This window comes from Python bivittatus, unplaced genomic scaffold (genome assembly GCF_059951505.1).
Source record: "Python bivittatus isolate LINGU-HERP-01145 unplaced genomic scaffold, Pbiv_v1 ctg000650_np1212, whole genome shotgun sequence".
Classification (NCBI taxonomy): Eukaryota; Metazoa; Chordata; class Lepidosauria; order Squamata; family Pythonidae; genus Python; species Python bivittatus.
Window position 1 is genome coordinate 390,326 of NW_028277093.1, and position 15,198 is coordinate 405,523.

General features: G+C 50.8%; 1 protein-coding gene across 1 annotated transcript; it reads right to left on the reverse strand.

Moving 5' to 3' along the window:
* Positions 1–1,380: 1,380 nt before the first annotated feature.
* Positions 1,381–12,519, reverse strand: LOC103057021 (uncharacterized). Its single transcript, XM_088151228.1, has 5 exons — positions 10,914–12,519; positions 10,660–10,786; positions 10,430–10,482; positions 7,746–7,872; positions 1,381–6,417 (listed from the first exon to the last, which is right to left on the reverse strand). The coding sequence occupies exons 1-5, from the start codon at positions 12,417–12,419 to the stop codon at positions 4,358–4,360; spliced, it is 3,873 nt and encodes a 1,290-aa protein (XP_088007354.1). The 5' UTR covers positions 12,420–12,519; the 3' UTR covers positions 1,381–4,357.
* Between the last annotated feature and the right edge of the window lie 2,679 nt (positions 12,520–15,198).

Genomic DNA, 15,198 nt, shown 5'->3' on the forward strand with positions numbered 1-15,198 from the left:
CAATAGAAGAAAAAACCCTGCCTAATCCCCAGGAAGATACACACATATGCTGACACCAAAACAAGCAGCCACTCAGTAACCCAACCTCCCCCCTATACACACACACCCTTCAGGCACCCTCACTGATCTCTATAAATACCCACAACAGGGTCACATCATCCTGGGCACAGAGAGAACTGCTCCTGTCTGTGCTCCTGCCCTCTGAAGATGCCGGTCACAGGTGCTGGCGAAACGTTAGGAAACAAAACTTCCAGAACACGGCCACACAGCCTGGAAGACCCACACCAGCCATCGTATGCCGGCCGTGAAAGCCTTCGACAATATAGGGACCGACTCTTCTAAGCCTCTCCCCAAAAGGAGAACCAGAAGGAGAGACCTGTGCTTTTCATGTCCAGACCTGCCTCAACCAACTCTCAACCTGCTCGACCACTTCAATATCTGGACTTCTGCCTCTAGTGCAACTCGGCCTTGTGCCAAGAGGGAGAGTGGTAGACATTTCTAAGTGGACCTCAGGGGGGAATTGAATTGGTTGTCAGAACTATGTCAAACACTTCCCGTTTGCAACTTTTGGGGGGCTGGAGATTGGTTTCTTTTAGCCCAAGACACTGTTCAGGCACTCCTGTCTACATTTTGGGCTCCCTTGCATTCACGGATATTGGGGCAATTGTGAATTCCTCTGACCCATGAACCCCCACTTCACGCACCCCCTTAATACCCCACTCAGCACTGTCTTCTATACTCTCCATTACTATAATACAGAGTCTATTTCAGAAATCTCTTCTCCCACTCTACTTGCATATCCCAGTCAGCCCTTTCCCCAGGGAAACCCTTTTTTCTTCTTTCTGCCCACCCCCCATCACTCCTAATGAGACCAGGCAATCAGCAGCAGACTTACCTCAGAGTGGTTTGCACAATATTTCCTCTATCCCTGCAGTAACCATTCACAAGGAGTTTGCTGGTGCTTAACACATCTTGCTGCTTTTATGTCAACCCACATAATCAGATTGAAAACAATATGCATGTGATCCAGCAGATAACTGGTCTTTTCCACGTCACCCAGGACGCCACCCTGGACTTCAGTTCCTTCACTAACTGGGTTGGTGGCTGGCTCCCCAATATCTCCCTTTTTGCCAAAAAGGCCTTGTTTTTCATTGGCATTTCTCTCCTCTTCCTTTTTACTAATTACCTATTTTTGCTCCCTCTGCACCAAACTTTTGTGCAGGAAACCAAAGACCTTTGGCTATTCCTAAAAAGAGGTGCAGCAAAAGGGGGGAGTTTTAATGGGAAATAATAAAATAAGGCTGCAAACTCTCCCCCTTTCCCCTGCCTCTCTTTCTGCCCCCTCCCCCTTGCCTCTCCTGCAGCAAACTCTGCCCCCATGTCCCTCTGCTGTTTCTTGCCCTCCCCCCCTGCCACTTGCACATGTAGAACAGGGCCAGCCCCAGGCTCTGGCATGACCCAGGGATGACCATGTTCCATGCAGAAAGAGCCCTCTTAACGCCATCACATTGAAAGAATAAGAGGGCCATCACCTGCCCAGGTGAGGAGACCTTTGCTGGCCAGGTGAGAAACCAACCGCAGGAATTCCCTTCCTGTTCAGCTCCAGCGCCTGCTTTTCCTCACCTTCCGCTCTCCTTGGCAGTGCAACCCTTGTCTCCTTGCAAAGCGCGTTTTTGTTTCACCGTAGAAAAACTCTTGTTCCCTGTTTAACGCCTATCCAAAACTCGCCGGCGAATCAGGTCCCGATTTCCCGCCTCTCAACCCCCAAGCGTATCAGGATCTCTGCCTTTCTCTCATTCGGGGCCCCTCTTTCTTGGAATCCTTGCAATGAAGACGGTTCTCCTCTGCAGCGTGCTGCTCTCCTCTCTTCGGCAAAACCCCCGCGACACAGGCAAGGGACTACTGCCGTGGCATCCTCACGCTGCAGGGCCAGGGCAGGCAAGCCATCACTGATACCCGGGCAGAGCTACAGCAGACGTTCCAGCAGGAAGGACATCATTGCTGCCCCCCAACCCAGGTGAGCGTGTTCAGTCTGTGCCAGCAGCCCAGCACCTGGAGCTTAAGGACCTCTCTGGGGTGTAATCCGCCTGAGGGCCAAGCTTCCCCTTCCTCTTCCCTGGCTCTTGCTTACACATAACAAGCGTCACCCACAGCACCACAACGTAACTCCTCGTAGTACTTTGTTTACCTGGGGATTGTTCACTTACAAGGGATAAGAAACAAATTACACTTACAACTCTGAATGTCCTGCCTAATTCTTCTTGCCCTACAAAAGCAGCCATGAAAGACACAGGCCTGTGAAGTCATACATGCCAGGCACAGGTAGAAGAGAGTTCACTCATCTTATCAAGATGAGAGTTAACTGAAAGATACTGAAGATGGGATCCACCGCGGGAAAGACAGAGTCTAGGAGGCAAAGCACGTGCAGATTCTTCTCTCTTGGCCAGTGGGCTTTCAACATCTTCCATTGCCTTGAAAGTCTAGGCTGCTTTCTGGAGGCCTCTTCTTCCTGGGCCCTGGCTGGCTCCAGCCCTTCTTTGCTTCTTCTAGGTCCTCCTTCAGGACTGGATCTCCTGGGCACCTTCAGGCCACGGGGGCTGGCCCCAGAGAGCCTCACTTGCTACCTGACAGAGGTATTTGGCAGAGCAGGAAGTTTCTGCCGCTCCTTTTTCCTATGATTTGTTATCCCTGTTCCTGGTATTCTCTTCCTCCTTCCTCCCATAGCACACAGTGAGGCTTTTGGAACAGGTAGGCAAAGTTAAGAAGAGAGAGAAAAAGCCATAGCTCTGCCCAGCTCAGCAAACGTGTTTTAACTTTGGTAAAAACCTGGGTACTGGTGCACAGTATCAGGAGGGGAAAGAAATGTTTGTAATGTTAACACTATCACATTGAAAGAATAAGAGGGCCATCACCTGCCTAGGTGAGGAGACCTTTGCTGACCAGGTGAGAAACCAACCACAGGAATTCCCTTCCTGTTCAGCTTCAGCGCCTGCTTTTCTTCACCTTCCGCTCTCCTTGGCAGTGCTACCAACAAATGGGAATACCCTAAAATGGTTTATGTATGAGAAACCATTCTTCCATCCCTGGGGCATTACCTGTGTGTTCCTTACAGAGAGGCGAGACTTGTTCCAGACTCTTGTTCTATAGCATGTGCCCTTTTCTACATACAGAAACAACCCCAATTCTTCTGTTCAAAAGGGGGATCTCTCTCCCTCCTTCTTCTTTCCAGTGTTTGTAGAAAGCCCAGTATCTTTCAACGTCTACCGTATTTCCTTCTGGTTGGAATTTTGCTGTTCTGCCTTCGGTACATTGTTACACTTACACAGAATTATACAGAATTTCCTACCCCTCCCCAGGCACTTTCCTCGTTCGTGCCGCTGCATCCGATCTCTTCTGAAACCCAGCATAAAAGTCTGGTTCTCCTCCATTCCTCCTCCCCTTGGTATCATGAACTCAAGGATGATACGGCCACTTTCCCCCAGGATCCGGCTGCCTTCGCCTGTCACTATTTCTCCCTATCGGTAAACGTCAGGTCAAGGAGAGCAGACCCCCTTGTTCCTTCTCCAACCTCCTGCTAAAGTTCTCAGCAAGAAAGGAGGAATTTGCTGGACGTCTGACTCTCGACAGAATTAGAGTTCCAGTAGACGTCAGAGTAGCTGAAATCTCCCGTTCCTGTTACGTGCCTCATAAAGTTTGGTCACCTGACATTGAGAGGCCTCGCCCACCAGTTCTGCCATCCAGGTGGTCTATATGCTATTTGGATCACTTCTGTTTCTCTGATTTTACTCTTACCCAAATGCTCTTAACAGAACTCAGGCTTCGATTAATTAATCTGTCTGCAGCCACGTATTTTTCCATGTGCAGTAAAATGTTCCCCCTTTCGGGTGACACTATTCCCTTTGAGTAAGTTGCTGTCTTCCAACACTATGCACCAACCACGTGTCATTCCAGGTTTTAGCGATGCCAGCGACAAACCTATTTGCCCTCCTGCTTTAGGATATCAAGATCACCCTGTTTCTTTCCCATATTCTGTGTGTTGGTGTAGAAATGTCCGAGATTGTGATGTGAACATCAGAAACACAAAGCATAAACTAAAGGATTTTGTCATTTTTTAAGGTGCAATAGTGTTGGCACATTGAAATGACTAAAGCCCATTCAAAGCCCGTCCATCTTATGTAAAACTGCCTACCCCTATGGTTATAAACCTTCCCCCAGTACATTAATTTCCTCTGTGGCTGTTGGTTTCAGGTTTGGGCAAAAGTCAGCTTAAGGCAGCCAGGAGTCATGGCTTCAAAAGTTTGTTTTACTTCATAACAGGAAGACAAGGTATGTATGAAAAGAACCCAGTAAGGCTAGTCTAGGGAGTCTCCCCAGAGTGGATCCTTGCGTGGGAAGCAAGCTGTCCGCTCCACCTGAAGCTCTCCCCACACTCCCTGCACTTATATGGTTTTTCTCCCGTGTGGACCCTTTTATGGGAAGTGAGGGCACTGCTCTCGCTAAAGCCCTTGCCACAGTCCATGCATTCGTATGGCTTCTCGCCTGTGTGGATCCTTTTATGGGAAGTGAGTTCACTGCTCCTCTTGAAGGTCTTCCCACATTCAATGCATTTATATGGTTTCTCTCCTGTATGAATGTTTTTATGGGAAATGAGGTGGCTGCTTTGACGGAAGCTTTTTCCACACTCCACACACTTATATGGTTTTTCCCCCGAGTGGATCCTTTTATGGGAAGTAAGTTGATAGCTCCCCACGAAACTCTTTCCACATTCCACGCACTTATATGGTTTCTCCCCTTTGTGAATCCTTTTATGGGCAGTCAGTTCACTGCTCCCCCTGAAGCTTTTTCCACACTCTACACATTTATACGGTTTCTCCCCGGTGTGGATCCTTCTATGGGAAGTAAGTTGATAGCTCCACAAGAAGCCCTTTCCACACTCCATGCATTTATATGGTTTCTCCCCTGTGTGGATTCTTTTATGGTACGTAAGCTGACTGTTCCTTCTGAAGGTCTTTCCACATTTCATACATTTATACGGTCTCTCGCCTAAATGGATCTTTTTATGGGAACTTAGTTCGCTGCTTCCCCTGAAGCTCTTCCCACACTCTACACATTTACATGGATTCTCACCTGAATGGATCCTTTTATGGGAAGCAAGCTGAGAACTCCAAGAGAAGCTCTTTCCACACTCCATACATTCGTATGGCCTCTCCCCTGGGTGGGTGTTTCTATGGGACATAAGCTCACTGCTGCTCCTAAAGGTCTTTCCACATTCCAAGCATTTGTGTAGTTCTTCTCCTGTGTGGATCCTTTTATGGGAAGAAAGCTCACGGCTACCCCTGAAGCTCTTCCCACACTCCATGCATTTATACGGTTTCTCTCCTGTGTGGATCATTTTATGGGAAGTAAGCTGATAGCTCCAGAAGAAGTTTTTCCCACACTCCATGCATTTATATGGTTTCTCTCCTGAGTGGAGTCTTTTATGGTAAGCAAGCTGACTGTTCCTTCTGAAATTCCTCCCACACTCCATGCATTTATAAGGTTTTTCTCCTGTGTGGACCCTTCTATGGGAAGTCAGTTCACTGCTCCCCCTGAAACCCTTCCCACACTCCATGCACTTATAAGGTTTTTCCCCTGTGTGGATCCTTCTATGGCAAGTCAGTTCACTGCTCCTCCTGAAGCTCTTCCCACACTCCATGCACTTATACGGCTTCTCCCCTGTGTGGATCATTTTATGGGAAGTAAGCTGATAGCTCCACAAGAAGTTCTTCCCACACTCCATGCATTTGTATGGCTTCTCTCCTGAGTGGAGTCTTTTATGGTAAGCAAGCTGACTGTTCCTCCTGAAGCTCCTCCCACACTCCGTGCACTTATAAAGTTTTTCCCCTGTGTGGATCCGTCTATGGGACGTGAGTTCACTGCTCCAGCTGAAGCTCTTCCCACACTCCATGCATTTATAGGGTTTCTCCCCTGTGTGGATCCTTCTATGGGAAGTAACCTGGCTGCTGCTCCTGAAGTTCTTCCCACACTCTCTGCATTTATATGGTTTCTCCCCCATATTGATTCTATCACGTAATGAAAGAATGAAAGTCCAGTTGTAACTTTTTTCATCTTCCCTGCCCTGATCCTCTTCTTCTTTAGAGTCAGTTCGATAATGTTCATTTAAATCTAAATTTTCTCTGAATATTTTCACACTTTTCCCTAAAGACTTTGTCCTTCTTTTCCCCTTGGGAACTTGCAGGACTGCTCCATCTTGAATTTCATTACATTGAAAAGCACAATGTTTCTTGCTCCAATCCTTTGACTGGTTTCTCTTGTGACTTTTTAGTTCCGTTTGATCTGCAAACATCTCTCTTCCTTCTTTGCGTCTGAGAGCTTCTAATAGTTCCTTGTAATTCACATTCTCCTGCCCAACAGCACCTTCAGAGAAAAAGAAAGAAGTGTGCATTTAAACTAAGAGAAGGAAATAAAACATCAAAATACGGGATGTGATTGTGAATTTCCTCCTGAAATACTGCAAGAACTAAAAATACTAAAGGCTATTCTGACCCATATAAAATAACCTGATTTAAATCTGATCAAATTTGGACTCCTGATGCAGGTTCTTACCAGTTTCATCTGTATAAAATTGCATGGGATGGAAATTTGTATTTTATGGGCAGAAGAAACCATTTTAAAAAGCCATTCATCTAAAATAACACTGCACGTTGGGTTATTATAATTTTTGTCGCTTGCTATCCATGATTTTCTATTTATTCTGGACCACATACCCTTTCCCATTCATTCTCCTCTTACCCTCAAGCTCTTGGTTTCAGATGAAAAAAACCGGCAATATTTTATCTAGTAAGTTAAACTCACATATTTGTATGGAGAAAAACTGCCGCAGTTGGTCCAAAGTTCCTCGCAATTATAGAGGAAGAATGTCAGAGGAAAGGAAGGAGGACCATTAAACAAACAGCCTGCCTGACCAGACACAAAGAGCTCATAGGGCAAAGAAGACTGGCTTAGGGGCCAGGATACTAGTGGTTGTTGAGGTGGGAACCAGTGTTAATCTACAGCCAATGTATCAGATGAGAGTGCAAGAGATCTGGGGGCCAAGTGAAGAGCCAGGACAGACAAAGCACTGGCTCAGTATAGGGTGTCAAATTGGCTTTTACCCCCATTACCAAAAACACTTTCCTAGGGAAACTAAAACTCTCAGCTCACCCATAAAACACCAAGAAGGCCAAAGGATGCTTTATCAGCTGGGAAAAGATCCTGGGAGGCAAGCAGAGCTCTGGGGAGCAGAAGAAAGTAAGCCCCTAGGACAGAACTGCCTCTTTTATCCATTAAAAAAACCTATGGTCTTTGCAGTCTGGCCCCATGACCTCATAGTTACATCCTAACAGCTCTGACCTCACTAGGCACATCACGTGTGCTATATTCTGGTTGCTCTAGCCAAATCACAAGGACACTCTAATTTGCATTAGTCAACAAAGAGGGGCTGTAATCCCGCCCCGTTTTAGGCCTGTCTCTGCCTCCAGCGCTGTCCACGAACCACTTTATGCTTTAGTGTAACACGTCCTAGTCCCCAGCTCAAATGTACCCCCCAACGAACATGAAATATCTGACACCTTCCCTCGTTCGGAGCAGCACCGGAATGGATCTTCTCCTTCTCCCAGGCAGAAGCTCTAGTCGGGCTTATGCCAAGTAGCTGGTTACACCTGACCCCAAAGCGCCTCTTCTAAGTGCAGAGCAGGGGCCCTTACCCAGAGAGGCCACATTCCTCGAGTTCTCCAGCATGACTTCCCCATGCAGGGCTTTTTGGTGGGGATCCAGCTGAGCCCATTCTTCCTGGGAGAAACACACAGCCACATCCTCAAAGGTCACAAGACCCTGAAATAGGAAAAAGAAGTTTTCCCCATTAATAGTCCAGGAAGGATCTGCAAATCCTCTGCTTTGTTCACAAATCCCCAAAGAAAAGATTTGCAATGGATTATTTTCTCATAGAAGAGAATGTACGTAGCTCAGGGTTGAACTGAGGAGCCTGGTGCTCTCCGAGCTTGGCAGTTACCCAGCTGGGCAACACCACCAGTGCAAGTGAGCGTGGGGTTTGCTCCCTGTTCAGTTCCTTGATTAGGCGATTGTTTTCTGCTTGAGTGCTTGTCTGGTGTTAACCCCTGCTGATAAGTTAACTTTCTTTTCCAGATCGATCTGCACTTTGTTCCTGCAGCTACAGGACTTCTCTTTTTATAAAGTTCTCTTCTCTTGGTTACAGAGTTACTTTGTATAACAAAGCAACACAAGTAACAACCCCACCTCCCACAAGAGGAGCTGCGTAAAATGCACTGCAGCAACCCAGAACAGCAGAAAAAGGAAACAGACCACCTACGCAACATCTCCCAACACAATGGATGCCCACGCAACTTTATTTACTTGGTGGGTATTTGGCTAGGCCGGGTGTGAAGCGCAGCACGGCTGCCACGGATTCGTTCGCTAGTTCTGGACAAACCACCGAGCAGAAAACAATGCCCCGGTCAAGGAACTACGGGGGAAACCCCCACCCCCCACCCAAAAACTGGCAGGCAGCCAACCCCACCCTCCCTTGTAGCACTGATGATGTTCCCTAGTTGGGTAACGAAACGTCTGCAAGAAAACCGCCAACTCGGAGAGCACCAGGCACCCCCCCCAGTCATGTGATCGTGATCTGAGTGCTTGCCAACCCTTTTGCACTTACGACCAGTTGCCAACTGCCCCGCAATCACGTGATCACCATTTGCAACCTTCCCTGAGGGTTTCCCCAGAAAGTAAATGGGAAGCCGGTAGGGATGGCTGCAAGTCCATCACTGGGGTACGTCTCCCCCACCCGCGTACCCTCCCCCAGCCCTTCTGCACTCATGCCATCCACCCGTGCATCCCCACACCCCCTCCCTGACCTACACCACAGCCCCGTGCACTCTCCTCAATCTGCACGGCGCCTCTTGTGCACCCTTCCTGACCCGCACGGCACCTCTCACGGATCTCTTCACATCCCTTGACTGGTGCCTCTCTTGCGCCCTCGCGCACCCACCCTGACCCTCCCTCACACACCCTCCCCAACTCCCTTGCTCCATTCCCCACTGGGCAGCAGCCACTTATCTGCCTGTGGGCCTGGGACTTGCAACTTCCTGCTGGTTTCCCCACTGACTTTAGTTGTGGGAAGCCAGCAGGAAGTTGCCTCGCCTAACAACCATGGGATTCAGTTAATGATGGCAACCGGGATTGCAGGGATCGCCGTCAATAAGCAATGCGTTTGTGCTTTATGACTGCATCACTTAGCGATAGAAATTCTGGTCCCAATTGCTGTTGTAAGTCGAGGACTATCTGTGATGGAATGTATCTATGAGGAGGAGAGTGATGTGGGAGATCAAGGCTATCAGGAAGGGGGGGGCATTCCAGGAGCGGGGAGGAGGTAAGAGGCAACACAGTCCGCAGGGGAAGCATGAGAAGAGTTAAGAGATTCAGGATAGCCGCTCCCTAGAATCTCCCAGGGTAGATCCACTAGTTGCTGTGGTATAGATTTAGTCTGGCAAGATTCCATCTATAAGGGGTAAGCAAATAAAGGAACTGGACTCGACTGGACTGTTTCATCATTGTTCTTGGGCTGGGCCTGACACTACCTGTAACCACATATGAACGAGAACTTGATGTCCTTTCTGACCACAGGTTAAGTATGAGCCAGTGCTGTAATTCTGCTGCTAAAAAGGCAAACATTATCTTGGGTTGCATTAAAAGAAGTATCAAGTCCAGATCATAGAAATGATTATTCCCTTCTACTCTGCCCCATTCAGAATCTCACATATCCAGTTTGGGCACCATAGTTCAGAAAGGATGGTGACGAATTGGAGCAAGTTCAGAGGAGGCCTATCACAATGGTGAAGGGCAGGGATGGAAATCGAACCTAATAAGGAATGGGTAAAGGATTTGGGTATATCAAATCTACACAAAAGATAACTAAGAAGAGACAGGACAGCACCAATACCTGAAAGTGATATCTGAGAACTTATTCTTACTCAGGTTATTCTCTATTGCACCGAAGGGCAGGATCAGAACCAATGGATTAAAATTATAAGGAAGGAGGTTCATGCTAGACATCAGGTGGAACTTCTTGACTGTATGAGCTGCCAGCCAGGGAAACAGGCTGTCACATGAAGTGGCAAGGCTTCAAAAACTGGACAGTCATTTGTCAGAGATGCTCTGGTGCAATGTTTCTGAACCTCAGCAACTTTAAGGTGTGTGGACTTCAACTCCCAGAATTCCCCAGGTCATTCAGCATGACCTGAAAGGGACCTTACAACTGATTCTACCATTCTCCATTTCAGGTTGCTTAGGAACAGTAATGCTCTTGAGTCCCAGAATGAAACAGGAGGACACCGAATGATCCCCTGTATCTTCACTAACGTTTCTCTCCTACCTGAACTGGAGGTTCAGCCACTCTTTTAGCTCCACCAGAAAAAAGAGATGATCCTAGAAATAACAAGGGCGCAATGTGATTTCCTGTATGGGAACCAAATACGGTTGAAGCAGAATTTTATAAGCAAAATTAAAAGAACAGCAGACAACATTATAGAAAGGACTCAGACAATCCAAGATCACTGGAATCTTTCTTAAGAACTTCAGGTCCCTTGGAAAGGCTCCCCTTACCTCCTGAGGTGTCCCAACTTGAGTCTTCCTGGGGGATCCTCCTGAAAAGCAGCTCCTGGGAGACATCTGACGGATCTCTCCTTCCTTTGGGATGCTTGGGGATGGCCTCCAGAAAGGGCTGCTGGACCTGACATACCAGGAGAAGGAAAGGAGAAATAAGGGTACACAGAAAAGCCCTCAACTTTGCAGACCCCAATGTCCATTGCATGCAAACATACTCTTAATTCGTAGCTTCTGAGATGATGTTCTCTCACCTGCAACTCTTCCTGCTTCTTCTCTGCCTGGCTCAGGAGAAAGCCTTCCGCCAGAGCCACCGCCTGGGAACTGGTCTCCACTCCACACTCCCGCACCCAGCTCGCCATCTCCGCAGGCAGGACGGCCAGGAACTGCTCCAGGATCACTAAGTCCAGCATCTGAGCCTTGGTGTTTTTTTCTGGCTGCAGCCATTGACGGCAAAGGTGATGGAGGCGGCTGCAAATCTCTCGGGGGGTCTTTTCCCACATGTTAAAGGGCAGAACACTGACTTTCTCCCTTGTGGTTTCCCTCAAGGCATCCCGAAGATCCTCCACCTTCTCCCACAGGGCTTCCTTCAAGGAGGAGTTCTGGAGGGCTGCCCTCAGGGTATCCACCTTCCCCAGAAGGTCATCTGCCCCCTTCAGTGTGTCTGACCAGAAGGATATCGCCTGGGTCTCCAGGGCCGCCGCCCTTTCCCACAGGAGGTGCGCCTCCTTCACTGGAGCCTCTTGCCCAGCCCTCTGCAGGGCCGCCTCTCCCTGCCCCAGGGGGACCTTCCGGAGGGCTTCCCGCAGGGCTCCGGCTTCTCTCCGGGCGGCCTCCGCCTCTCTGAGCGGGCCCGCCCACAGGCCCTTCTCCAGGCAGGCAACCTCCCAGCAGTCCGTCTTCCGCAGCAGAGCCACCGCCTTCTCCAGCAGCGGCTGCAGCCCCTCCAGCAGCGGTTCCTGCAGGCCCATCCTCAGCCCCTCCAGCTCCCTCCGCAGCCCCTCCGCCCTCTCGGCCCAGCCCTCCTCTTCCAGGGCCTCCCGCAGGGCCAGCAGCTGCCTCGCCCGGGCGCGCCCCTCCCGCCGAACGGCCTGTCCCAGTTCTCGGAGGCTCTCCCAGAGCCGGTCGTCCAGAAAGGCGGCCAAGGCGAGCTCCAGGTTGCGGGCCGTGCGCACCGGCCGTCCTCGGCCCTCGGCTTCCTCCAGTTCCGCCACGACCCCGAACAGGGCCTCGCGCAAAGCCGCCACCTTCCCCAGGGACGTTGTCGCTGCCGCGGCGGCCGGCAACGAAGCGCGCGGCGGCTCTTCCTCTCGGCCCCGTCCCGCCGCGGCGCCGCCGGCCGCCTCCCCGCGTGCCAGGGCCGGCGGCCCCGCAGGCCCCGCAGGCCCCGCGCCGCCCGCGGCTGCTCCACCGGCACCGCCGGCGGGCTTCCTGCGGCGGGCCCGCCGGGCCGCCTCCCTCTCGCCGCGCGCCTGGAACCAGCGGAGCAGCGCCATCTCCAGCCGCAGGAAGCCCTGCAGCCGCTGCTGCTCCGCCTCCGACAGCGCCGCGTCCCGGGCCAGGAGGGCGTCCCTGCCGCGCCGGGCCTCGCTCAGCTGCGCGCGGAAGCGCTGCGGGTTGGGCTGGCCCAGGTTCACCGCCCAGCGCCAGCGCGCCCGGACCGGCTCGGAGACGCGCTGGGCCAGCAGCGCCTCCGCCTCGGCCAGCCGCTCCGGGGAGACCTCCGGCGCCGCGGCCGCCGCCGCCGCCGCCGTCGCCATGGCCGCGCGCGCCCCCGTCCGCGCTCCGGCCACGAGGGCGCGCCCGAGCGCCTGCGCGGGCGAAGGAGGCGGAACAGGGCGGCCCCCGCCCCGCCCTGCCCTTCCGTCGCTCGGGCGCGGCTTCCGGCTTCCGGACCCCCGGAGGGACGCTTTGCCCCGCCCAGAGGGAGGGGCGGGGCGGAAGGCGGGGTCTCCACGCTGGGAAGCCGCTTTCCGGACGTGTGGACTTCAACCCCCAGAATTCCCCAGCCAGCCTCCCGCAGGGGCCCCGCCCCGGCCTCCCTTCCGAAAGCGCAGACGGGCGGGCAAGCGGCCTCCCGCGGCCCGCCTCTTCTCGGCGCCTCGGCCTTTTTGTCCCGAATCGAAGCCCCGCCCCCTCCCCGCCATGAAGGCTGCGCAGGAGTCTGCTGCACCTCTCGGGGGTCAAAGAAGTCAGGACGGCGGCGCTCCTGAAATGGCGCCATTGTGGCTCTCTTGATCCCAGCCCAGCCTCAGAGATCGACTGCTATAGCAAAGGGGTAATCTTAAACAACCCCTTACTCCAGGCGGCCCCTGCCTCCCCTCAGCGCCGCCTTCCCGGCTCGGTCTGGGGCGATCTTCTCCACCGGGAAGCCATCGCCTTCCCGCCCTTTTCTTCGTCTGTCCGGCGCTCCGTGACCCCATGAACCATATTGCGCCAGGCCTTCCTGTCCCTCACTGCCTCCCTGAGTTTGCTCAGTTTCATGCTCATTGCTTCAGTGATGCTCTCTAACCATCTCATCCTCTGCCGTCCTCTTCTCCTTTTGCCTTCAATCTTTCCCAGCATCAGGGTCTTCTCCAAAGAGATCTCTCTTCGCATTAGGTGACCAAAGTATCTGAGCTTGAGCTTCATTATCAGTCCTTCCAATGAGCAATCAGGGTTGATTTCCTTTAAGATTGACTGGTTTGACCTCCTAGCAGTCCAGGGGACTCTCAAGAGTCTTCTCCAGCACCACAGTTCAAAGGCATCAATTCTTCGGCGCTCGGCCTTCTTTATGGTCCAGCTCTCACAGCCATACATTACTACTGGAAAAACCATAGCTTTGACTATGCGGATCTTTGTCGGCAAGGTGACGTCTCTGCTTTTTAATATGCTATCTAGGCTTGCCATAGCTTTCCTCCCAAGGAGCAAGCGTCTTTTAATTTCATGGCTGCAGTCTCCGTCTGCGGTGATCTTGGAGCCCAAATAAATGAAGTCTGTTACTGCTTCCATTTCTACCCCTTCTATTTGCCAGGAATTGATGGGTCCAGTGTAATATAAAAATAATTTTTAAAAACTACAATGTTCTAAAAGGCTTATTATAACTAAAACTATCAAAAAAGAAGAAAAGACTGGCTATAATCAACTATTTAAAAATAATGAAGTTTTTAAAAGAGCAGGAGCTTAGGAGGACGTATATTGCTGGGATGGCTCCTCCCCAGGAACTACCAAAGGAAAACAAAAAACAAAACAAAAACCACGCCCCCACCAACACTGACAGGGCAAGCTGCCGTACATAAATAGGGAGCAAACCCCGACCCATTCTAGCACTGAAGATGTCACCTAGCCAGGTAACGAAACGTCTGCAAGAAAACAACCAAGCTCAGAGAGCACCAAGGACTCTGCAGTCTCTTAAAGATTTTTACAGACGTGGAGGGCTACAAAGGGAGGAATCCTGGGGAATCCGATAGGCTGGCCAGTTTGGGGAGCCGGGCAAGTCCCTGTACCCAGGTGGTTTGATTAATAGGCAAAAGGGGCCCTTCCAGGGGGCAGCAGAGCCGGGAGCCCCTCTGTAGGGAGGCAGAAAGTGGAGAGAAGGGGGGGCATGTCCTGGAGGGAGGAGGGGACGCTGGGGCTTCTCAGCTGGTTACTCCATTGCCCCCCCCTTCTTCAGGCTGGGCTGGGAGGGGAGGAGTTATTTTCAGATTCCATATTTGTGAATTTGCCTACTCATTAAAATTTACTTGTACGGTAATGGCAAAATCAATACTTGAGGTGCTTTCAGTCATTCCTGGACATGCAGAGTGGCAAAAAAGTTCCTAGCTGAGGTTCCAGTATTTGCTAATTCAGTGTTTGTGGCAACTTTATAGAATGTTTACTACTGCAAATAACGAGAATTGACTCTAATTATATTTTGTTCACTGGGTTTTTGGGTCCATGCTTTTTACACTTGCCCATATTGTGTGAAGCCGAAACACAGCCAGTGTTGTGAAAAAAAATCTATTCTGCTTGGAAGAATATTAGGAACAAAACTGAAAATTACATTCAGCGTATATAAACTTTTTATTACACAAAATATTGAGACTGGAAAAACTACAAAATACGGCAATCAGAATGATTAGGAGCAACTACAGCTCCGCAGCTTTTTAGCTTAGGCAACGTGATCCTTGATTGCGCAGAATGAGGCAGGAATACCTCCCGTAAGGAAGACTTGAACCCAGGCTCGCCCAGTGAATTCCGAGGTTGAGAAGTTGAGCATGGAAAAATGGAAGAATATTACGGATCTCTGACTCTGCCAATAGACTTCCACTCTGGTGTCCTGGTCTCTCTCCCTGAGCTCATTGGGGCGACTCTGGGTGTGGTGCTGAGTCCCCAAGATGAGAAGCTCTACCGAGCATCAACCCTTGCGTGGAAGCCATCTTGTCAGGAGCAGCTTAGGATGCTGTCCCAAATAACATCTGCCTAATTCACATAGTGGGAGAGAGACACTGGCCTTTTTTGTTCGTGGCCTGAAGATGGTGATCTGGTCTAGAGTGGCAAATACTTTCTCCGTGTCACAGA